Source organism: Balearica regulorum, chromosome 12 (assembly GCF_011004875.1).
Source record: "Balearica regulorum gibbericeps isolate bBalReg1 chromosome 12, bBalReg1.pri, whole genome shotgun sequence".
Taxonomy (NCBI): Eukaryota; Metazoa; Chordata; class Aves; order Gruiformes; family Gruidae; genus Balearica; species Balearica regulorum.
The window spans coordinates 746,598-769,857 of NC_046195.1; the positions used below are offsets into that span (position 1 = coordinate 746,598).

Below are 23,260 nucleotides of genomic sequence, written 5' to 3' on the forward strand. Positions count from 1 at the left end.
TGAGCCCAGGCACAGCCCCACGGAATGTGTCCTACCAGGTTCAGCACCCCCAGCAATGCCCCGACGGTGGCAATGCCCCGCAGCAAGACCTGGTGTGGGAGCAAATTACAGCCAAAGAGGCTGAGCCACGGGAACAGCTTCAGCCCTTGGGGTGTTAAACAGCCCCCTCAAGACCACAGGGAGCAGCTCTACATTTCCCGGTAATAACTGGGTCTTGCGATGGCCACTGGGGCTCCCCCCAGCACAGGAGTCGGGGGCCAGGAAAGCCCCACGGCTCAGCAAGAAGCCCCGGCTCACCCTCACTGCCAAAATCAGGCAGCCTTCCCCTCCTCGGTCATCACACGCCCTTCAGCAAGGTGCATTTTAGCAATTTTTGGACCAGCTCTGTCAACGTTACATCTGAGTACAGGGCCAGGCTCCCAGGTAGGCTTTACCTGCTTAGGCTGACGTGTTAACAACTCGCTTTACTCTGAGCAGTACTTTGATCGCTTTTCCTTCTGGCTACAGGAACTCCCCCTGGGTTACATTTCAGCCCTGTAAAACACAGCGCGGACTTGCAGGTCTGCCTCTGCCAAGATTACGGTAGCCACCTCTGCAATAAACACAAGCTTTGATTTGCAAGCGGTTGGGTCATTTAGGGTTTCACAGTCCTGCCAGCACCGAGCTCGCCTACAGCCTGGCGAGACCCAGCGGTGCAACAGCCCAGGGGTCTGCACAAGTCCCCAGGGCCCAAAGTCACTGACCCCCTTCAAACCACCCACCCAGCACTTCAGCGGACACAGGCATACCAGGTAGGTAGCATTTATTGAGGAAAGTTCAGTACCGGCCCAAGAAAGGGATTGATCTCCCAGTACTAAAATTAACTTGACTGTAATCAAAGATTAGATTTTGTTATCTGCAACCTGCTACCTTGCTAGTACCTCGTTCACGGCTCACAAACTCAGCAGGAAGGCCCGATATCCCCAAATTCATTCGCAGTGGTAAGACCTCTGAGTGATGCTGTCCCCTTACTTCTCACCTGAGCTCCCCTCCATGCTAAAAGCGAGCTGTGCCCTGCAGCAGCAGCCCCTCCTGGGGCTCCCGGCAGTCCCAGCCAGAGGCAGGGCAGTTTACCTGCAGACATTGCAGCCCGCTCTGCAGAGCTGCTTCTGCCCCACGGGGAGCTGCTGGTGGGGATTACACAGTGGATATGGTCCCAGTTGGCCTTTAGACTATCTTCTCAAAAAAGCCCTGGTCTCTGGGCTTTGGGCCCGCAGTCTGCTATTTCCAAAGAGCATGGAGAGAATGACCTGAATATGCAGATGCTTCCTGCAGAGACGGGGTGGCCAGGCTTTGTTCCACAGGCTGTTACAGTCCCCGAGCGTCCCCGAGGGAAGGTGGGACTGGAAGGCAGAGTATTCACATAGGGCTATCCCGCGCCCAGGGATTGCCACGTGGGAAGAGCTGCGGCAAGAAAAGCCACAGGGCAGTGCTGAGGTGGGAAGGTGGAGCGCCAGCGTCTCCATCCTCGCTTCACCCACACGTGTCCACGTGCACAAACCCTGCGGCCATGTGGGCAGCTCTGCCCGACACATGCAGACACCCAGGATCTTAAGTGTGTGGCGTCTGCCGGAGAAGAACTACCCATGTGAACCATCGTCTCTACCCAAACAGCAGCGTTTTGATTCAAAGTATTCGTTCTCCATTTGTAGTTACCTGTTAATGCTCTAACGGTGTATCCCTCAGTGCCGTTCACCCTCATTATCATTTGATTTTCTAGGTCTATTACAAAGCAGCGCCTGCATAAGGTGACTGTGTAAACACGCAACAGCCATACATCAGCCTCCTGTGGCCTCATGCTTTGCGTCTCAGGCAGGCAGCGTAACGGGGGAGAGGGCCGGGCACCGCAGCATCTCAGGGGTTGTGGTCGGTGGGGTCACACTTCAGCATGACTTTTACCCCCTCGCCCCTCTTGGTGGTCTCGAATGCCTCAAGAGCCTTTTCCAGGGGGAAGCGGTGCGTAACCAAGGGCTTGACGTTGATCCGCTTGGATGCGAGGAGAGCAATTGCCACGGGCCACCTGCGAGGGAAACGGAGAGCAGGAGATGAGAGCAGTCACCAGTTTAGCGCCCCAAGGAAAGAGCACGGAGGAGCCTGGTTTAATTACAGTAATTTCCTCAGCCCAGGCAACCCAGGGGAGTTTTGCCCACAAACAATCTTCCAGAGGAGGAACCTCACTCCCGCATCAGGCATGGGAGACGGGACAAGCCAACTGCTTTGGGCTGCTGAGCACCGAGGAGGCAGGCACAGCTACACATCTGAAAACAAAACTGCTGTGTGCTGCTCTCCTCTTGCCCTGCCTCCTCGCTTGCAGACTGATCACTGCGGAGTTCAAACTCACTGACTCGGTGCAGGGAGAAGAAAGGAAAAGCCTCAGTCAGCGTCCAACCTCTTCTTTGGTGGAGACTCATGTAATTTGGTTGCCTTGCCGCTCCACTTAAATGAGCCAAATTAGAGCGATGGGGATACAAAGGGATGCAGCAGCTAATCTAATTCCCAAACCACCTACTTAAAGACATTCCTCATTTTAAGGAGTTTGACTACATCTCATAAATCCCTCCTGGAAAACAACCTCTACAGACTAAGCACAGATTCCTGCTCTGCTAGGAAGAAACTAGAGCTCTGAATGCAGCAGAAACCAGGCTGCAAGTGTGCAACCCTAGTCTCAAGCCCTGTCCAAGGAGAACAAGACCAAAGGGAGAAGAGCTGAGCTTTTCCTGCCTTCAGGGCAAGGCCAGCTTTCAGTACACCAAAAGATCTGCCCGTCCACAAGCCATGCGGCTCAGTTCTTCATAGAGAGCGCACACGCCTTCGAACTGGTTCCAGATATATGTTCAGCTCCAGCAAAATAATGAAAACTAAACGTGGCTCTTGCTTATCCAAGCATTCACTGATCTCCAGCAAGACCAACAACATGATTTCCTTCCATGACCACCAGCAAGGCTGGGATTCACTGCTTGACACAGGATGAGGCGCTTGGGATTTTGACTCTTTTCCCAGAATTAAGATTCCCTGTATCACTCACCTCAACACTGACAATATGACAGTTCGGAAGGTGGATGTCGGGAAGCAGCCAGCTTTTCACAAAGAAGTGCGGGGGGTCAGGGCCAGGCCAGGCTCCTGCTTAGAGATCTCCCAGCACACAGCGTTGAAGCAGCTAAAAGCTGTGTGTTCCTCTCTGCCGTGCCACGAGCCAGCACATTTATGGACAAGCTAGTCTCCAAAACACCCCCAGCACCTGGCCTTCCCTTTCTACAGGGCATGAGTTGAAGGCACAAAAAATAATTTATTTTTTTTTTTATTTTTTTTTGGCCTGCTTGCTCACAGCAGATTAAGGGTTTGTTTGGTCTCTTCCTTTCTGTGCACCAAATGCTGCGTGAAATAGGACAGTGGGACAACTCAGTTGGACAGCCCAGTTGGTCAGTGAGGTAGGTTGAGAACTGGCTGAACAGCAGAGCCCAGAGGGTTGTGATCAGCCATGCAGAGTCTAGTTGGAGGCCTGTAGCTAGTGGTGTGCCCCAAGGGTCAGTGCTTGGTCCAGTCTTGTTCAACATATTCATCAGTGACCTGGACAGGGGACAGAGTGCACCCTCAGCAAATTCGCTGACGATACCAAACTGGGAGGAGTGGCCTACACACCAGAAGGCTGTGTTGCCATTCAGCAAGATCTGGACAGGCTGGAGAGTTGGGTGCAGAGGAACCACATGAAATTAAACAAGAGCAAGTATAGGGTCCTGCACCCAGAGAAGAACAACCCCAGGCACCAGTACAGGTGAGTGGTTGACCTGCTGGGAAGCAGCACTGCGGAGAAGGACCTGGGAGTCCTGGTGGACAACAAGTTATCTATGAGCCAGCAATGTGCCCTCATGGCCAAGAAGGCCAATGGTGTCCTGGGGTACATTCAGAAGAGCATGGCCAGCAGGCCGAGGGAGGTTCTCCTCCCCCTCTGCTCTGCCCTGGTGAGGCCACATCTGGAGTTCTGTGTCCAGTGCTGGGCTCCCCGGTTCCAGACAGACAGGGAACTGCTGGAGAGAGTCCAGCGGAGGGCTACAAGGATGACGAGGGGGCTGGAGCTTCTCTCGAATAAGGAAAGGCTGAGAGAGCTGGGGCTGTTCAGTCTGGAGAAGAGACGACTGAGAGGGGATCTGATCAACGCTTATCAATATCTAAAGAAGATATTTATAAGAAGGGGCTAGATATTCTAGAAGAAGGGGCCAGACTCTTCTCAATGGTGCCCAGTGACAGGACAAGGGGCAACGGGCACAAACTGGAACACAGGAAGTTCCATCTCAACATGAGGAAAAACTTCTTCACTCTGAGGGTGACCGAGCACTGGGACAGGCTGCCCAGAGAGGTTGCGGAGTCTCCTTCTCTGGAGAGATTCAAAACCTGCCTGGAGGCCATCCTGTGCAACCTGCTCTATGTGATCCTGCTCTAGCAGGGCAGTTGGACTAGATGATCTCCAGAGGTCCCTTCCAACCCCTACCAGTCCAGGATTCTGTGATTCTGTGAACCCAACTGGGCTGCTTTGCTGTGGTCAAGTTCGCAGTGCAGGGCTCTTCCAGGAACCAAGGCAACAAATGCAAGCCATATCAGTCACACTGTCGGCAGCGCTGATATTTCAGAGTGACATGAGGTTTAACCAACTGTAAGGAAAAACAGTGTTTTCCACGTCCTCTCTCCTAGTGGAAAGCAAGAATTTCTTAAGGACAGACTTGGAGACACATCAGCCCACCCTGCACAAGACTCACGTGTTGCAGTAGCGGAATATCCCCCGGATATCCACCTCTCGCACAGCAGCGTTCACGATGGGCACAGTGACCATGTCAGGCCCCAGCCCTACCAGCACCAAGGTCCCACCAGAACGAGTGGCCTGGAGAATAAACACACAAATATGTTCTATTTTGCAAAAAACCAGTCACCAGAGCCTACACAGAAGTCTGTAAAAAAATAAAGCCACACTTTGTGGCTGTAATGGACTGTCCAGGGCACAGTGGAGAAGCCAGGGGAGAGGTAGGATTCTGACAGGAGCCCATAAATGTGAAATATGAATAAAATAAGGCTTAAAAAGCAATTTTTTAAAAATCTCTGAAGGATTTTGGTATCTAAATCTCATTCTGAAAAATGACTGGCACTTAGGAATACGAGAAGTACTTTTGTTTTCAGTGGGAAAGATTTAAAACTAAGAGCATGATGCTCCACTGGAATTTCTCTTTTTGCAGCTTGTCCCATTGGTCTCCTGCCCCTTCACTGTGAAACTCTGCACCACCTTCTCCACATCCTCCCCTCAGGCAGTTCATGAGAGCAAAACATCCCCTCCTTAACTGCTTTCTTCACCTGCTGGAATTAGTTTTCTTAATTATTCTTCTTATTTAGACATAATTTCAGCTTAATGGAAGATGCTGCCCTGCTTGTACCAGCTGCCTGATGCTGCTGCATAGCCATGCTTCGGTTTCAGGGTCCTACCATCATCTCTTTGGTAAGTGGTAAAGCATCTGATCAAATCAGACAATTATCTCCATGCTGTCTGCAAAGACGTTAAATCTTTGTCTCTCTCGGTTTGTTGTCTAACGAGCATCTTCTCTCCCCCACGTTGAAATTAAACACTACAGGAGTGAAATAACTGTCATTCACTGCTGCGTCCCAGAAAGAGGAAGGCCAATGCCATCACTGCTCTACCCTGGGGATAAGTGGTACTCACATAAATGCCAGCCTGGATGCAAGCTTCCACTCCTGTACACTCCACAGTTATCTCAGGCATGCAGCCAAGCAGACTTTCCACTTTGGAGGCCACCTCCTGTGGGGTCTCATTCTTTATCTGGATGGTGAAATCTGCCCCCACCTCCTTGGCTTTTTGCAGTCGAGAGGCAGATAAATCTGGAGAAAGACAAAACAAGTCAAGAACTGGAGCATTATATGAAGCAGAAAAGGAGCAAGAACCTGAGCCTGCAATCTACTTCCTACCCCCATTTGTTGTCTCAACAGAGCCACCTTCTTCGGTGACCAGCCGTCAACTATCTCAGAGAGAAGAGAGTATTTGTTACATAGTAGGAGAAGATGGAAAGCTCCAGCCTGCTAGTACCTTCTCAAGAATTTATGTAGACCACTCAGATCAAAAGGCTTCCCACCCTTGATGTAAGTAGAAACCATCAAGGAGCCCCGATGGAAGCACACTCGTCTGGGGTGTGAACACGTGTTCACAGGGCAGCATACAACCAGGAGAGGAAAGGGTCTACATTTCCTCCCTCAAATTCATGCAGCCTTCAGTGAGGATGCAGGGAGGAGACCTGCTCACTTTTCCGGGCAGGCAGAGAAGGACAAGCAACGGGGACAACTTAAAGACTCAGGAGATGCCAAAGGCTTGAGGGTGTGCTTCAAAGACATTAAAGTATAAACTCAGGAATGAAATCCACATCATGCAAAGCAACGTGCAAGTGAAGGAACAGTGGTCATCACTAGATGCGAGGGGTGTCTTCTGTAAGAACATGAGTTCATAGATCTCCCCATTTCTCTACAGTACTGCAGGAACATTGAGAGTGTGCCAAGACAAACTGGAAGGCCAAGCTCAACTCCAAAAGGCATGTACATTGATGCAGAAACTGCAGCAGGAACAGCCGTGGCCAAGCACTGGCGTGCTGCTGTGCCTGCCCCGGGCTGCTGCGCGTTGCCATCCCGAGGCTCAGCGCAGAGCAAAGGAACCTCAGCGCAGGCAGAGGCAAACAGTGGAGGAGGGCAGGACAGACAGGGCAGCGCTGACCTACACTCACCCTGTTTGAACAGCGCTCTTGTGTCTTACCAAACCTGCCACTGTCCAACCCTGCGCTGCCCAGTGCCTCTCTGGCCACGACTCTTGCATGAAGTAGCTTCACTAATTCACACGGGACCTTAATCCACTAGTGAAAAGGACTGTAAAAAACCCACATTATAACGAGTTAACCTAGGGAGAAGCCTACAACGAAGCAAAACCCCACCACTCGCTTTTGCATTTTCCTTCCCTGGCTCTCTAGATGATTTGCTGTTGCTCATACCCTTGAGGATCTCTCTCAAAGGGCACAAGGCAGAGGCAAGGTTGCTCTGACCTTGCGCCCTGATGGCTCAGAAATCACCTGGCTATGGACAGCACAGTGCCAAGAAGCCTTTCTGACAGGAGAGGTCGGGCTCAGAGGATCGTTAATGTGGCCACTTCACTTCTAATGGTAGATTACAAGCTCAAGCTGTCCGAGGGCTTCCTCAATGAACCGTCAGCAGATGCTTTCAGCTGAATGAACTGCAGAATGCGTTAGTTGGCAACACTAAGTGCATCCCTGCTGTTACAGACCTCTCCCATCCTTTTACCCGCCTTCTAACAGCACTGGAGGCTGCTGAGCATCTCTCAGGGGAGCTTCCACTGCAGATGAATAAGCAGGCAAGCCCATAAGAAAAAGGGAGTGGATTTGGTAATATGGTGGACCTTGGATACCCCATTAATACAGAGCAACGAAGCTAGTGATGATAAATGTCAGTGAGAGCATGGCTGTACTCTGGTACCTCTTGACAGTGGTATAAATATCTTTTGAAGATCCATAAAATGGTTTGTACCATGGAGCGAGCTGCCCTGGCAGGCAGCCACACTGTCTCTTTTCTTCCATGTCCCCTGGAAGGAAGCCACCCACCCCTCTGCAGGCACCACTGGTGACCAGGACATCTCTGGAGATGAGGAGGTGGACAGCAGAAGAGTGGCATTTCCGAGGCAGAAACAGCCTCTCTGCCTTGCACTGAAGCAGCGGTCTACAGCGGTCTTCCTGTGTGTCAGCACTGGAAAAGACATCTAGATCGAAGGAGGATGTAACAGCCGAGATTTCCTAGACTAGAGGGGTGGGCAATGTCTCCTGCCAGAGGTCCTAGGCTTGAAGACTCAGAAAATAATGCCTTTGCCAGGGGCATGCTTGTCTCCAGGACACAGAGCATGCTCACCACAAAGAAGAACATACTGCTCTCACCGGGACGCAGTCTTAGGCGGGAAATATTAAGGAAAAAGAGGAGGAAGAGGCCACTGCCCTGATATGAGCCGCTCTGATTCAGCCCCAGCGCTGGAAGGAAGCCAGGCCAGAGGATCTGCCCTGCCCATCATGCAGCAAATGTGACATTACCTACTGCCAGGGCAGGTGGTGGACATGCCTCCACCAGCAGCAGGAGGGCTTGGGATGCCCGGGTATGGGCACACCCATCCAGATGAGCACCCAGGAGATCTGTGGAGGGATTTTCAAGAAGCAAGAACAAAGAGTAATAAAACGCAGATGAAGGAGGAGAAGCCAAGGCTGAAAAGTAAGGGCAGCATCATCCTGGAAGCCTCGATGTGGGCTCTTGTTCCTGTGGCTGCATGAGTCACCTCTGTCCCTCCCAAGCTCTCAGCGTTGGGCCTCGAGCTGCGTGTGCAGTCATGCTTGACCCTCTGCTAGCAGAGCTGCACTTCGAGACCTCCCAAGCAGCAAGAGCTGCTATTTTTGAGGCACTTGAAGAGCTAAGAAGCACTTCTGCCTGGCACGCCTGGTGTCTCCCAAACCTCCATGTACAGCAAGAACACCATGGGGGCTCAACAGTGGTCCCAGCAATGGACCAAACTCCTCACAAAGTGCCCTGCTCAAAACACCGGTGTGCAGCAGATACAGCTGGATTCAGCTGTTTGTAGCATCTGCCCACTCACTAATGTATTTTATACTGTCTCTCTGGCAGAAATACATCCAGAGGCAGCATCCTGGAGCAACAGGAGAGACAGGCTGTCCACATTTCAAAGTGGCCACAAAAGTTGCTCTCAGGCAGCAAAACCCCACTCCTGTCCTACAGCTGGCCTCTGGTTTGCTGACCAGCTTGGGAAAGGAAGTCCTCGTGTTGGAGAGGCACACAGGACGCAGCAGCAATACCATCAGACCTGTCAGGACTGCGATAACATCTTGGTACACCCGGCCTAAGTGAATCACCGCTAAGCACAGAACCTGACAGATCTGCAGGTGACCAAATGAGAAGGTCACCGTATTGTTTAGAGATTCAGACACTTGAGAAGGATCAAGTCTTTCAAATTTTAAACCTTACTGTGGCCGAACCCCACACAACTCTTGAGAAACTGGTCAATTATACAATAAAAGGGTTGCATCTTGCCTCTAGTCAGAAATTTGTTTTCACTTCCCGGCCACTGGAGCTAATTAAAGTTTTGGCTGCCAGACTAAGAGTAGCCCGTTCTTGTACCTCTGCTCCCACGGAAGTTATCAAATTACATTTAAGCTTCTCATGATGGTTTATGAGTCAACACAACAGGCAAATATTCTTGAAGCCCTCACACTTCCTATGTTGATCTTCTTTCACAAAGGAGTTGAACTCTGTCCAATTATTTACCTTCCCTGTCCCTGACTTCCAGGGTTTCTGGAGGCACCAGCAGCCAGGACTTCAGATTTAGATAGCACAAGGGTAATAGTTTCCCTTAAGCAGGAATTAGTAAGTCTACCTTTACTGACAGAGTAAGGCAAGACAGCCCAACACTGCAATAGGAATACCCAAACTGTCACTCCACTTGCTGGGGAATAAGGCTGCTCTTTTACATGCCTCTAAGGAGAAAAGCAGCTTTTCAGAGCAACAGCAATGTCCACAGCAAGGCAGAAGGACAGGAGAAGGTTGCCCATAAATATCAATCTCAGCAGTGGAGTGGAGAAAACCACAGACCTTAGGGAAGAGTAGATGAGGACCCATGAAACAAACCCATCTTCTGCACCCAACTGCAGCCCGTTAAATACATTAGACATACATCCCCCTGCCCCAAAAGGGAGAACACCAGTCTGCCAGGAAGAAAGCACTTCAGGGAGAAGAGCAAAGTTTATCAGAAGCACTATACTATACTATACTATATCAGACAAGCTGCCGTATCTGGGAGGAAAGGCAAGCTTTGACACAAAGCCTTTGGAAGGGTAGGGCTGAGCGTTAGTCTCTAGCTACAGTGCCAGCCATTCTCTGGGAGTCCCAGAGAAGCGACCAGACCCCTCGGCAGAGATGTAACTTTCCAAAATTCGTTGACTCCAGGTGTGACAAAGACATGCACTGCAGAAGCTGTATGAGATGAGTTCTCCCCAGGTCAAGAAAAAGCTCTTCTGGATATTTCTGTATTTGTGTGCGGCTTGTCAAAACAAACACAAACATTTAAAGCCTTAAGTGCTGCGCAGACAAAGCTCTTCACAGACAAATACATAATAAAAATTCCAGGCAATGAATTCAAAGAATCTGGTAGCAAAGTACAAGAGGGCCTTTGTGGGCAGACAGTCACCTCACAGGTGTGGGCTCCTAAAGCCAACACAAAAAGCAGTTCCTTGAGAAGGGCAGCAAAATCCCCTGCGGCAACGAGCCAGACTAAACCCATTCCTTAGCTCATGTCACGCACATATATTTGACTAGGGACAGTACCTCCATGGGCATCTCTGAGCATCTCAGCCAAACACCTCTCAGGTGGGAGATGTCTACAAATCAGGATCATTACCTAGGCCAAGGCATAAAGATAAGAAGGGGTTGATTCCATGTAGCTGAGCTTGCTGACCACACAAACCACGTACCAAGAACTTCCTATGGCCACCTGGAGCCCTGTGGCACATGCTATATGGATCTGCTGGCCAATGGTCCCCAGGAACAGTCTACAGGCAGAGGCAACAGCAGCTCCAGTGCTACAGGGAAGGATACATCCAGGCAGGACTGGGGATGGGGCGGCAGGCTGAACCAGCTGCCTCAGCCCCACCAACCCCTGCCAGCTCACCAAGCCCTTCTCCACCCAAGGACCAGGTCACCCACCAGCCCCTGCACCAGCTCAGCTCAGCAGCAAGGTTCCTCATACATGATTCAAGAGGCAGAGCTGCTTTTCCTGCTATAGCAACCATCATCCTCAAATTACAACACTTCACAAAATCTGAGGCCTGGACTATCACATCCACCAAGCACACGCCTGAAGGGTGGGGCCAGCAGAGCAAAAAATGCCATGGACTCGGCAGCAAGAGGTTTTAGGGAGGAGAAGGCAATAATCTGCTTTAGGTTTTGTCATGAGCTATTTTTGTCATGAGCTACTGCTGAAGGATGCTTCCGCAAAGGCAAGAGGGTGGGACCTCAATTTTGTCTCTCAACCCGAAGATGGATACACAGTGATAGAGGTCAAAAATATACCTGACCCCAAGAGTGGGAGGTGAAGTAACAGCCTTCTGAAAGGTCCACGTTGGGTCTTTGGCCCAAAAACACTGCAGCAACCTGTGCTCATTGTCCAATCGTACCTGTAACAGCTCCCTCCAGCCACCACTGCTCAGAAGGATCAAAGAGTAGCGGAAACACCACTCCCAGGCCCCGTCCAAACCTCAGGTGGAAATTTCAACCAGGGAACCTCCTGAGGTTACTCCAGCTCTCAATTCTTCTGGGCAAGCTCCACAGAGAAGAGCCTGACCTTTGAGGAGAGGTGCTGGGTTAGCAGGGCAAAGAGAAGGGAGGATCGAACGGCTTTCTGCAACAACCAGAAGGGCAGCTGCAAAGATGATGGAGACTCGTCTCAGTTGTTACAGACAATACAAGGGGAAATACCCACAAATGTTTGTGAGTGGACCCCAGAAAAAGCTTCTTCATTAGGAGGTGGTGCAATCCTGGAGTAGGTACCCAGAGAGACATGATCTCCATCCTCAGCGGTTTTCCAGGCACAGACAAAAACATGGCTGCAAGTGGCAGTGGACTAGAAACCTCCAAGGCACAGTTAGGCAAGGAAGGCGCATTTCTGAAACGCAGGGACCCCAAAAAGGCCATTTCAGTCATTGCGGATAATCAGTGGAAAATGACCCCCCCAGCAGGAAAGCAGAAGGAAGGGTAGCAAAAGAGAACGAGAGAGGGACACAGTGTGGCTAGGCCATCACCCAGCACTACAAGAGGAAGGAAAAAAACCTGCTCAGAGCAAACCTCCAAGAATAGCTCCAAACAGAGTATAAAATATGCTGCATTGCCTGGTCTGCGTGTGAAGACTAGAAGCAGATATAATCAAGGTCTACAAGCACTACAGGGAAGATGAAACCCGATACTCAAGACTTGATCTATGAGACAAAGGTAAAACACAAAGCTGAGGTCAGAAGAGCTCAAAACGGAAGAGAAAAAAAAAAAACAGGAAACCAGTCGATGATCGGAGGCACCAGGAGCAAGTGGAGCTTCTGTAACTCAGAGCTTTGTCATACAGATGCATTGCCTTTTCCCAAAAGACCTGCTCAAAGTCTGAAAAAGGTCTCTAGGCTTGATCCAAGGACCACTCATCAGCCTCTGGTTTATTCTCCTTGTAGCTACTCCACCCGCACAACTTATCTGCTAGGAAGCAGAAGTTATTACCCTGGTCCACTAACCTAGCAGAGAAGCACCAGTTGCAACCTCCACCTTTTTACAGATCCCAATTAGTGCAAAGATCAAGGTCTTGTCCTGGGGAATGGGGTGTTTATTAGGATTCCCTCCTGCTCCCCTCATGAACAGACTTTGCATTGTGCTTGGGCTGCCTTCCCCAGCAGTTACCTTGAAGGAATAACGTGGAACTAGTCCAAGTGTTGTATTGTGGGAAACAGGCACATTCTAAAGGATTAAAGGGACTTACCTGTAATTACCACAGCTGCTGCACCCATCATCTTAGCAACAAGCACGTTAACAAGGCCAATTGGTCCTAGGTACAAAGGGGAGAAAGAAAACTTATACAACGGCCAGACAGCACCAGCCACAGGCTCTGAACATGCCCAGAGCTCAGCATGTTCCTAGGCTAAAGGAGGCTCCAGCTGTGTTTCCAGGCAGGCAGGCAGCTCTGGGATCACAGCATCACCACGATCCCAGGGCACTGAGACCAGCTGCTGAGAGAGCAGCTGTTGCCACATGAGGGACTCCACAAGGAAAACATCAACCACTCCTCTGGTCCCTCGAGCTGGAGGGCTCAACACGGCCAGACACCACACTTTGCATTTGGGCTGCTCAAAATGCAGCACTGTAGTGTATCATGGGCAAGGACAGCCTCAAGGTTCCCCTTGGCATCCCCATAACTCTGCCATGACCCACCCTTACAGCAGAGCCTAGAAGCACAGCCTGCACCCCATCCACCTCTCTCCATGCCGCAGCAGGCATAGAACCCAAGGACTGAATATATTCACCATACCAGAGCCGGACACGAAGACCTTGCTTCCCAGAGTGACTCCAGCCCTTTTGCAGGCGTGGATTCCCACCGAAAGAGGCTCGATAAGGGCTCCTTCTTCAAAGGTGACATTATCTGGAAGCCTGCAAGAACCAGACACAAGCACCAGTCACCAAAGAGGTTTATGAGGGCGAAGAGGAAAGCCATGACACTCAAAGACCAAACATGGGTCTAAATCACAGTGGCAAAATACACCCTCACCCTCGGTGTGAGAAATGCAGGGCTGGAAGGTGTTTCAGGAGGTTACATTGCCTCCTTCCCTCCTCTGATGCAGCATCAAGTACACCTAAACCAACTTCCAGTGAGGTTTGCCTAAGCACCAAACACAGGAATCCACAAACTTCCCCACACCATCTCTCTTGGTGAGTCAACCCTAAAACCCCTTTGCTGCTCATTCCCTTTGGAATAAACCCCACAGCTGTGTACGCACCACCTAAAAGGCTGCCCGATGGCTGGGACCCATCAGTGAGCTCCCAGATTCCTCATCTGGGTTGACTCATTCAGCTCCACGCTTTTAGAAAACATCTTACTGCCAACAGTGATGCCACAAAACAAAGGCAGCCAGATCCAGGTCTCCCCATCATGCCCTGGATGTCATCCTCTGATGCACCAAGTGCTTCAAACAGTGGACTGGTCCCAGCACACACCCTCCCAGCAGTCATGGAAAATGTTTACAGTGGGTATCAAACATCTTTTGGACAGAAACAGCACCATAATGCAGCAGTGATGAAAAAAAACAGAGGGGGGCAAAACCCTTCTGAACTGCTGACAAAGTAAATCCCAGCCCCACAAGCTGCCCTCCAGAAAGCCACCGGCGTGGGCTCTCACACAGCGGGTGCGGGGAGCTGTGTCTGCGTGGAAAGTCTGACAGCCCTGGGAAGCTTGAGGCCAGATCTCAGCCAGGCCAACACAAAGACAGCGTAAGTGGCAGTTGTAGGAAAGCAGCTGTAACATATCTATACGTCCCTTATCTCCAGGAGGCACCGAAAAGATGACTCCGAGAGTTTGGTTGCCTGAGAGTTCGGCATCACATCTGCTCCAACTGGGGCTGGGTTGCCAGTGGGGAGGGCAGCTTTGTGGTACGATCCCACCTCCACCAAATTACTCAGAGTACCTGTCCTGGTTTCAGCTGAGAGGGTTAATTTTCTTCATAGTAGCTAGTATGGGGATATGTTTTGGATTTGTGCTGGAAACAGCGTTGATAATATACAGACATTTTTGTTCTATGGACCTATTGTTGAGCAGTGCTTACACTGAGCCAAGGCCTTTTCTGCTTCTCGCACTGCCCTGCCAGCGGGATGGCTGGGGGTGCACAAGAAGTTGGGAGGAGACACAGACAGGACAGGTGACCCAAACTGACCAAAGGGATATTCCATACCATACGACATCATGCTCAGTGTATAAGGAGCTTGGGGGAAGAGGAAGGCGGGGGGGTGCAGCAGCATTCAGAGTGATGGTGTTTGTCTTCCCAAGTAACCGTTACGCATGACAGAGCCCTGCTTTCCTGGAGATGGCTGAACACCTGCCTGCCCATGGGAAGTGGGGAATGAATTCCTTGCTTTGCTTTGCTTGTGCGTGCGGCTTTTGCTTTACCTATTAAACTGTCTTTATCTCAACCCACGAGTTTTCTCACTTTAACTATTCCAATTCTCTCCCCCATCCCGATGGCCCGATGGGGGAGAGGGACTGAGTGGCTGCATGGTGCTCAGCTGCCAGCTGGGGTAAAACCACGACAGTACCCAACACAGAGTCTGTCCACCTGCAGAAGGACAGACAACACCTGCCCAAATATGCAAGAGCCCACTGAGCTCAACCATCATCCTTTTTTTTTTTTTGGCAAATCTGTGCTGGCAGAGTGACTTCATGCCAGGGGATGAATTCTGCTCTGCATCAGATGGCCACGGCATTGCTGAGCTGAAACCGGGAGCACCAGATCACAGCTTAAAAAAAAAAATATTAGCCAAAGTAATATTTAGTCAAATTGGTGAAAAAAAGCAAAAGCCTGGAAGCAGACAGCTAGAAACCAGCCACTTCCTCTCAAGCAAAAATTTGTGATGTTGTCAGAAAACATTATTTTAACAACACAAAGGAAATCAGTGACAGCGGGTCTGGACAGTGAGAAGTTGGTCCTCTCCAGACCAGCATCTCATCCTGACAGTAGCTGCTTGGGATCCGCTTTGAAAGGATCTTCCTGCCTGAGGACCCTCATGAGAAGAGCATTCAAGTGCCTCCTTCTGATTTGATCCTGAACGCTTCCTCTGCAGACATCAAAGACCAATCCCGGGAACATTCCTGCTCACGGAAGTACCAGCTCCACGAGAAAAGAACCAGAGAAAAAACAATGTCCACAGGTAGATTGGTCTCATGGGGCCGCTATTTTTAGACTATCTTTATCTCCTTGTATAAATGCAATTATGTGGGTATAACACTGCAGAGGGTTATTCAGATTTCTGGCAAATTTGCCAGAGTACTTAAGCACGGACTTGCTTTTAAGCAAATGTGTCAGCCCTGTCACAATTAAGAACATACTTGAGTTTGCTGACCCAGGTATGAAAACAGATGTGTAACGCTGACAGCTTAGTGGGGCCACTCAGCGCAACACAAAAGCAGCAGCTTAGCAGGGACACTGCTTTCTGTTCCTCTTCTGCTCTAAGTGGGATGATTTTGTTTCAAATGACAGAGCGAGGTGTCAGCAGCCAATGTGGTGCTTCCTGAAAAGCAGCAGTAAAGCTAGCTCAGCTCAAAGACTCAGACAAAGGCCTTCAGGCACCGTCCTAAGAAGGCAAGGATATAAAAAGACAGCAGAAAAGAAACCAAATGTAGGGAGCAAATGGGAAAAGGAAAATAATTAAAGGGTAAAACCGTGGTAACATCCCAGGAAACATGCAAGAAATGTTTGTTTATGTCTGGCACCAGAGGGGATAAACTACACCTGCCTGACAAACCTTTTGCAAAGTGGCTGCCATCCAAGCCTTGTACATGTTATTTATGGATCAGAAAGCAATAAAACCTGTTGTGTTCAAGTAAAGAGTGCTCACTGTGATACTCAAAAGGGCCAAGAGGCAATTGCTTAGCTAATCCCCTCCAGGGAGTATATATTTCTGTGTAGAGGGAGCACGGACTGACTTGTAGCAGTAGCTGGCACTGTGCTTGTAGTAGCGGCACAAGTTCCCATCGTCAGGAGGCGTCGCGCAGAAGAAGATGGTTGGAGACAGGTTATAGTGGCCGGTTTTGCAGAACTCATCCATTTCTCTTGGGACACCGGGCTCGATGGCCACTCGATCACCTGCCAGGGTGAAAGCAGACTGTGTTACTCAGGAAGAAGGTGGGCACACAGGTGTGAGCAGCATCGAACAACCACAGAAGACAGTGTGAAACCCTGGCACAAGAGAAGCACAAGGGACATCTGCTAACTGAGAAAGATCACACTGCACGCACCAGGCAAGTTCCTCACACTTCCTTCACGGCGGCCTCATCGCCAACATCTTCACAGTTACTTGAAAAGAGCTGGTGTTTCAGAGGCACAGACAGAGCAGACGGAACCTCTGTCACATACAAACCTCTCTCCAGCTGCTTTCCACTCAACCTTAGCAGATGAAAAAGCGGCCCTCACCCCAGGCAATCGCATGGTGATCAGATTTTTTTTCAGAATCTGTAGAAACTGGAAGAGGAAGTAATCTGGACAAAGCAGGTGAGCTCTGCCGGCCACCGCGCTGCCAGCTGGAAAGGGCTGTTCCTTGGGAAGAGAGCTGACAGTGCAGAACTGCACCCAGGACCGTTCCTTATTGAGAAACAGAGCCATCCTGATGCTACAATGGAGTAGCCCAGGCTGCTGGAAGGACACATGCCACAGGATAAAAATTAATTATTTAATTGCAATCATGAGGCAGGATGGACTAAAGAAAACAACTGTGTGACCACAGTACAACTTGAAAGTACACAAGACAGCCCTTTTTATTCGGCAGAAGTTAGTCAGAGTCAAATCTTTCAGTGAAGCTCTCAGCCAACAGGCTTTCAGTCAGGCACAGTGAGAAGCAGGAGGACGGATCGAGGTAATGCACCATCTAGCCCGCTGCATCGCCTATGATATGGCCAATGAGGGATGTCTGGGGGTGAGAGGAGCAGGAAAAGCACGTACTGAACATTCTGTCAGCCTCCCATTATACTCAGCTGTGGGGCCTCCCAAGCTGCATGTGGTTTCTTTGTATTTAATAACCCTCAACAGTTTCTCCTCCACCTTCTACCATGTAAACTTTTAGCATCCACATCATCCTTTACCAAGGAGGCCTGCAGGTCTGCTGCCTCTTAGGTCAATGCTGCTCCTGGCTCCCACCGTCCCTTGCTCTTGTATTGGAGAACAAGCCACCTTTATGTGCCCTCTCCCTGTCCTCCAGGAGCCTTCAGACCTGTGTCACGTCCTTGAGTTCCTCCAGCTCATAGCTCAAGTCATTCATCATAGAGATGCTGCTACACATCTCGTCATCTCCTTGTCCTCCTCTGAAACTTCTTCACTTGTTTATATCCCGTTGGAAAGGAGGAGACCAGAACTGCATGCAGAGCTTCAGATGTGCAATGATGTCCTGTGATTGAGTCTCTGTCCCTTTCCTAACCCTGATTTGCATTTTTCACCATTACTGATCCAAGGTTCCCATCCTCTGTGTCAGAGCCAAAGGTCTCACTCTTCAGCAGTGATGGTCAGACCATCATGTGAGACATGAAGCTGGTTCTGTTTCTTCTGCATTGAATTTCATCTGCATCTTATTGCCCAGGCACCCCTAATGTCTCTCTGTAACCCTCTCTGTAGCTCTCCCGTGTCCTCTCCACCCTGCCTAAGTTGTTACCATCAGCAAACTTTGCAAAATTCGCTGCTCAGCCCATTTTCCAGGACATTCATGAGCACAGCGAACTGTAGAGGTCACACCATGGGGCCTGGTACAGTTGCTCCCGTGACCTCTCTCCACTGCAGGAGGCCATTTGCTCCTTCAAGAACACACACAGAGAAGAAACATTAACAGCAGGTTGTTGGCAAGAGCAAACGTACATGATTTCTGAGGCTTTTCTAGCGTCTTCAAAAGGCACCTTGTACCAGCAATACACTTTGCTCTGCATTAAAATAAAGTCAGACCAGCTCAAAATATCTCAGGATAAAGCAAACCTAAGAAATACCATAAACTACAGTGGCCAAGCAGGGTGATTAACAGCAGCACAGTGACACTCTTTGAAGGAGAAGGTCACACTGTACAGTTCACAGCTCAGAACATCAGACAAATTTACCTAACACAGCCTTTTATCAATACATTCTCAGGAACTCATTAGCGGATAACAAACAAAAAGACAGTTTTGATTCCAGTTACCCGGTTTCAGATGAGTCACTCCTGATCCCACTTTGACGACAGTCCCAGAAGCTTCGTGCCCCAAGACCATGGGGTCCTTCACAACAAAATTCCCGATTCGACCGTGCTGCCAGTAGTGAACATCAGACCCACAGATCCCAACAGAATGCATCCGCAGGAGGACCTCTGCCAGCAAAGGAAGAAAGGTTCCTTGTAGTAAAACTTACCTTCTCAGACACTGGGAGAGCAACACGTGTGCTTGTCCCTGCACCCCACAACAAAGGCAGAGCCAACACTGAAACATCCAAATTTACTAGCGTTAAATAAATGTACCAGAACTGCACGTGCACACATTAGGATGGATGGCATATTCATGAGATACCTGCTGAAATACAAAACTATACAAGGATTCACAAACCAGGAAAGCTTCAAATATGGTCAGAGGTTTGTCAACAAATGCTAGTACAATCTAAGAAGGGCGTAACTATTACTGGAGCAAGAATAAAAGAGCAAGTCCATTTAATTTTTCCATCTCCCTAAGCTACAATTTCAGCTCTGGAGAGTTAGTGAATCAAATTCCTATCAGCCCATATGCCTAGTCTATTAATATTTAGTCCTGCAATAAGATCATCTGACATGTCCCAAGAGCTGTTTAATGTGAAGTACATGAACTGATGAAACAGGAAGCAAAAAAAGCCAGATAAAGGGGTGTATCTGTCACTGCTCCAGCTCTTCAAGTAAAAACACAGCATTTGTGTTTCAGCCACACATTCTTTTTCAGATTATTTTATACTTTCTCAGAAAGATTTTATGTCTTTATAATATCAAGGAGTGACAAAAGACAATGAGAAATGGAAGAGATTAGTAAAGAAAGGAGACAGAAGCAGTTATCTCTAGACCTACCATTGGGACCTGGTTCTGGGATCGGACGGTTTTCCTATGGACAAAAAGAAAAAAGAAAAAAAAGCATTCAGCTGCTTGTGCATAGCCATGGGAATACCTTGTGGAAAGTCAGTCCAGGTTAGTCCAGGTAAATCCATAAGCAAGATCAGGTTTTTGGTTCTGTCTGCTTAATAAGACATTGCTGCGCAACAAGGAGGGATATGAATGTGCAGTCCACATTTCCTCCCTAAGCTCTCCTCATTTTGCTTGCACAGTGGAGTAACGTGGGCATCCATTATGAAGGAGCACACAGCCAGGTTGTAAATCCACTCTCCAACTTACTTTGCAGTCATTTCTCCTTCCCTGCCCGGACAAGAGCCACATACTAAACTTTCCTGCCCTGGAACAGCCTCAACTTTCAGCTGAATCCTTCATCCCACTGGCTGACAAAAAAATTCACCTTCTATAACCAGGAAGACTCTGAACCACCTATTTCTATAAAGCATGAATATTGCAAGTGTTTGTGTCTTTATAATAATAACCAAATGTATAAATTAATTGTAAACATTACTGTAAATCACATTGAAAGTCACATCCTCTTCTTATAATTGGCATGACACCTTTATGGGATGAAGGATAAATACAGGCTTATAAAAGTAGTCACTTGGCCCCAGGTCAGCCTTCCACCCAAACGGTCCGCAGGCCTTTTGTCTTCACTGGACTCCCTCAGCTGCCTCAAAAGACAAAGGAACAATTTTGTTGGGTTTTACATCAAGACAGTGTGATACCCACCTAGGACCCACCTCCAGGATCACGTCTCTATGAAAGTCCCCACCAAAGTAGTTAGTGCTAAAAAGGAACTCTTCATTTCCACCTGCTGCTCAAATTTTCATGCATCTTAAGACACCTTTACCAAAGGTGTCTGCCCAAAACTGAGCAGACCTCCTATTCACACAGTTCCTCCACAAAAATTTGGTGCGTACACTTTAGCAAGCGCACGGTGGGTTATTTCTCCTTGCAAGAGCATCTTCAGTATTAAGTTAGCATGAAAATTGATCTCTGGATTTGAGAGATGAAAGATCAGTTTATAGCAGTCCTCCATGTATTAGCTGCACCAGTTAGGAACTGCTGTGTAATGAGGAACACGAGATTTTCTGCTGCCCTACTGCAGAGAAAGCAGGGTATCCCTCCCTGCTTTTGGGGAGCGCTGTTTTGCGTTTTAACTAATTAAGTACATTCTCAATCACAGCGTATTCCTCAACTCGCACTTTGTACTTCAGCAATCTAAACATTGCGAAAAGAGAAATTCTGGAAACACGCTCTCAAAGCACTGCTCTGTTAAAATACCTGCTGAATAACTAGTGCTGTAAGTGCGCAGGATGGCCTCAACTCTGTTGACTGAAGCGCGAATCAAAGTACAACTCAACCTACCAAAATTTTCAATGCTGTATCTGTATTTTTTCTCTGCGGGGTGCTTTTTTTGTCCCACCAAGGACACAGCCCACAGCTTTAGTTTCTAAAAGTTGATCTGTATGTAGCCCCTTATGTAGAAAATGTCTAATAAATGTGCAGTCTGGTAACACATGAGAGGTACAAATGACCTCACCCATCTCAAAGGGACTGAACAGAACAGTCCGTGGTGAGAGATAAAACAAGCCAACTTCTAGCCGAAAATGTGTAAGTGGCATTCCTCTGCCCAGAAAAAAAAAAAAAAAAAAAAAAAAAAAAGGACTTTTTTTTTTTTTTAATAATAGCTGTGCCAAAAAACAGGCATCTTGTGGGATGAGAATTCTCGAGCCTGGTTTGTAGAAAACAGGGAGTGACCAAACTGGAACACCCCAAACTATTTCAGGATGTGTGTTCTGCTCACTGTCCATTGTCCTCTGAGTTCAGAGACAGCAACTGGGATAATAAAGGCTGTGAAGGAAACATAGCAAAGGTTTTCTGTGAAAGGAGACATAAAAAGAGAGGATATAGCACATGCATAAAACCCAATAAATCCTCAAGTGGCAGCAAATGTGAGCCTGTGGCTTGCTGCCTAAGGTCAAGAGGAGAGTCAACAAAAATGAAGCCAACTCATTTTTGCATAACACAGGTCAGCTATTGAAGTCACGGTGACTCTCCCCACGGGCAACACGTCCACAAGAATCAAGAAGGGTGTGGGAATTACGGGGAAGATGATTCCACCTAACTTTAGGTATCAATAATGCAGATCACAAGTTCACAGTTCACTGCCTAGACTCCTTACGTGACCAGCGGGTCAATGCAACGAGTGCCATCCACATCATGGCAAAGACCCTTTAGAGACGCCTGGGAGGATCACACCCCGAGGGGCTGCTGGTAAGGCCAGGGCAGCACTGACAGCCACCACCGATGTCTCCAGCAGCACAAATATCCCAAGGAAAACTCGCGCATCTGGGTGCGAGCCAGTTTAGAGACCAGCCACAAAGATGGGATGGGGCCACCATCCACCCTCGCAAGTCTCATACACCTTTCTATATCACAGGGGTTTGGAAACGCATTCTTGAATTGGAAGGACCACTCCAATTCTTATCCACTGCGGCGATGACTTATTTCTTGTAGAAGTCAGGCTGCACGTGCTTCTAGTGAAACCACAGTTGTATCAAAGGTGGCTGAGAGCCACAATCACCCACACAAACACCACTTAGCCTTTGGCACGTGTTGCTTGAGCTGTGCAGGAATGGTAAAAAATCAACTGTTTCCCTGATAATCATCCCCTAAACGAGCTCCTGCAGGTATCCAAAGTCTGCATGTTCCCAAGAACCCTCCTGCCAGAACTGTTTGTACAATGTGCCTGTCAATGTTTGCCCATGTTAAGTCTTTCATCCCCCTGTCTGGCACTTGCCAAACTGGCAAACACTAATCTCCAGCAGCACCGCAATGATTCAGCACCCAGGGACATCCAAGCGCTAGCAGTCAGAGAAGCAGAATGAGGCTAAAGCACCGACCAAACACGAAGGCCCCCCTCTCCATGACAGTACTCTGGCACAAGCACAGGCATGACCCGGTGTGGCTGCTCCCTTTGAGCCCTCCTTCCTGCTTCTCACTTGGCCTCTCCTGAGTCCGACGAAGCAACGCATCATCCTCCATTTCTGCTTTCTGGGAACGCCTTTTTCACCGGACTACTGAACAGCACCCACTCCACATCCCCACCTTCTCCCCGTGCGACCCAGAGAGGGGCTCAGAGGCCATGGGGCACCCCACGCTTTGGGCTCCCCGCGCCCTGCTTGCCCCACGGGTCAGCCCCCCGAGTATGGGGGCAGCTGCTGCCCTTCCCCGCTCCCAGCCTGGGGCCAGTTCAGCTCACTGACCCGGCAACCAGCCGGGGAGAGCGGACGCGCCCCTGCCCGGCTGCCGGGGGCTCAGCCCCGGCGGGGTCCCGGCCCCGCGGGGAGCTGCCCGCCGGCGCTGCAGGGCGGCCTGGCCCGGCCCCGCTCCTCGCCACCCCTCCCAGGCCGCGCTGCGGGGCCGCCCCCGCCGCTATCCTGCCCGGCCGGCCCGGGCCCGCAGCGCCGCCGAGCCCGGCCCCGCTCCCGGCCCCCTCCGCCCGCTCCCCGCCTAGCCGAGCCTAGCCGAGCCGCGGCGGCCCCGGGGCGGCCCGCTCCCCCCGGCCCGTACCAGGCGCAGGTCCCCGGCTCGGTGCACCACTACGGCCAGGTTCTGCCCCGGCGCCGCCATAGTTCGGCGCGGCGCGGTGCGGCTGTGCTCGGCGCGGCGCCCGGGTCCAAGCGCTGGCGGCGGGGCCTTCCGCGGTGGGGCCGCCCCTCTGCCCCCGGCCGCCCTCCGCGCC

At 50.0% G+C, this 23,260-nt stretch overlaps 1 protein-coding gene across 3 annotated transcripts; it reads right to left on the reverse strand.

Annotated features, from left to right (window-relative positions):
* Positions 1 to 787: 787 nt before the first annotated feature.
* Positions 788 to 23,256, reverse strand: SORD (sorbitol dehydrogenase). Of its 3 annotated transcripts, none has more exons than XM_075763878.1 (9): positions 23,089 to 23,256; positions 19,471 to 19,504; positions 18,589 to 18,753; positions 16,361 to 16,520; positions 13,199 to 13,317; positions 12,653 to 12,718; positions 5,741 to 5,916; positions 4,791 to 4,912; positions 788 to 2,059 (listed from the first exon to the last, which is right to left on the reverse strand). In XM_075763878.1, exons 1-9 carry the CDS (start codon positions 23,146 to 23,148, stop codon positions 1,894 to 1,896), a joined length of 1,068 nt encoding a protein of 355 aa, XP_075619993.1. In that variant the 5' UTR covers positions 23,149 to 23,256; the 3' UTR covers positions 788 to 1,893. The 3 variants fall into 3 exon arrangements, with proteins under 3 accessions (XP_075619993.1, XP_075619995.1, XP_075619996.1); XM_075763880.1 differs by having other exon boundaries at positions 5,741 to 5,871; positions 23,089 to 23,247; XM_075763881.1 differs by lacking the exon at positions 23,089 to 23,256 and adding an exon at positions 20,242 to 20,613.
* Between the last annotated feature and the right edge of the window lie 4 nt (positions 23,257 to 23,260).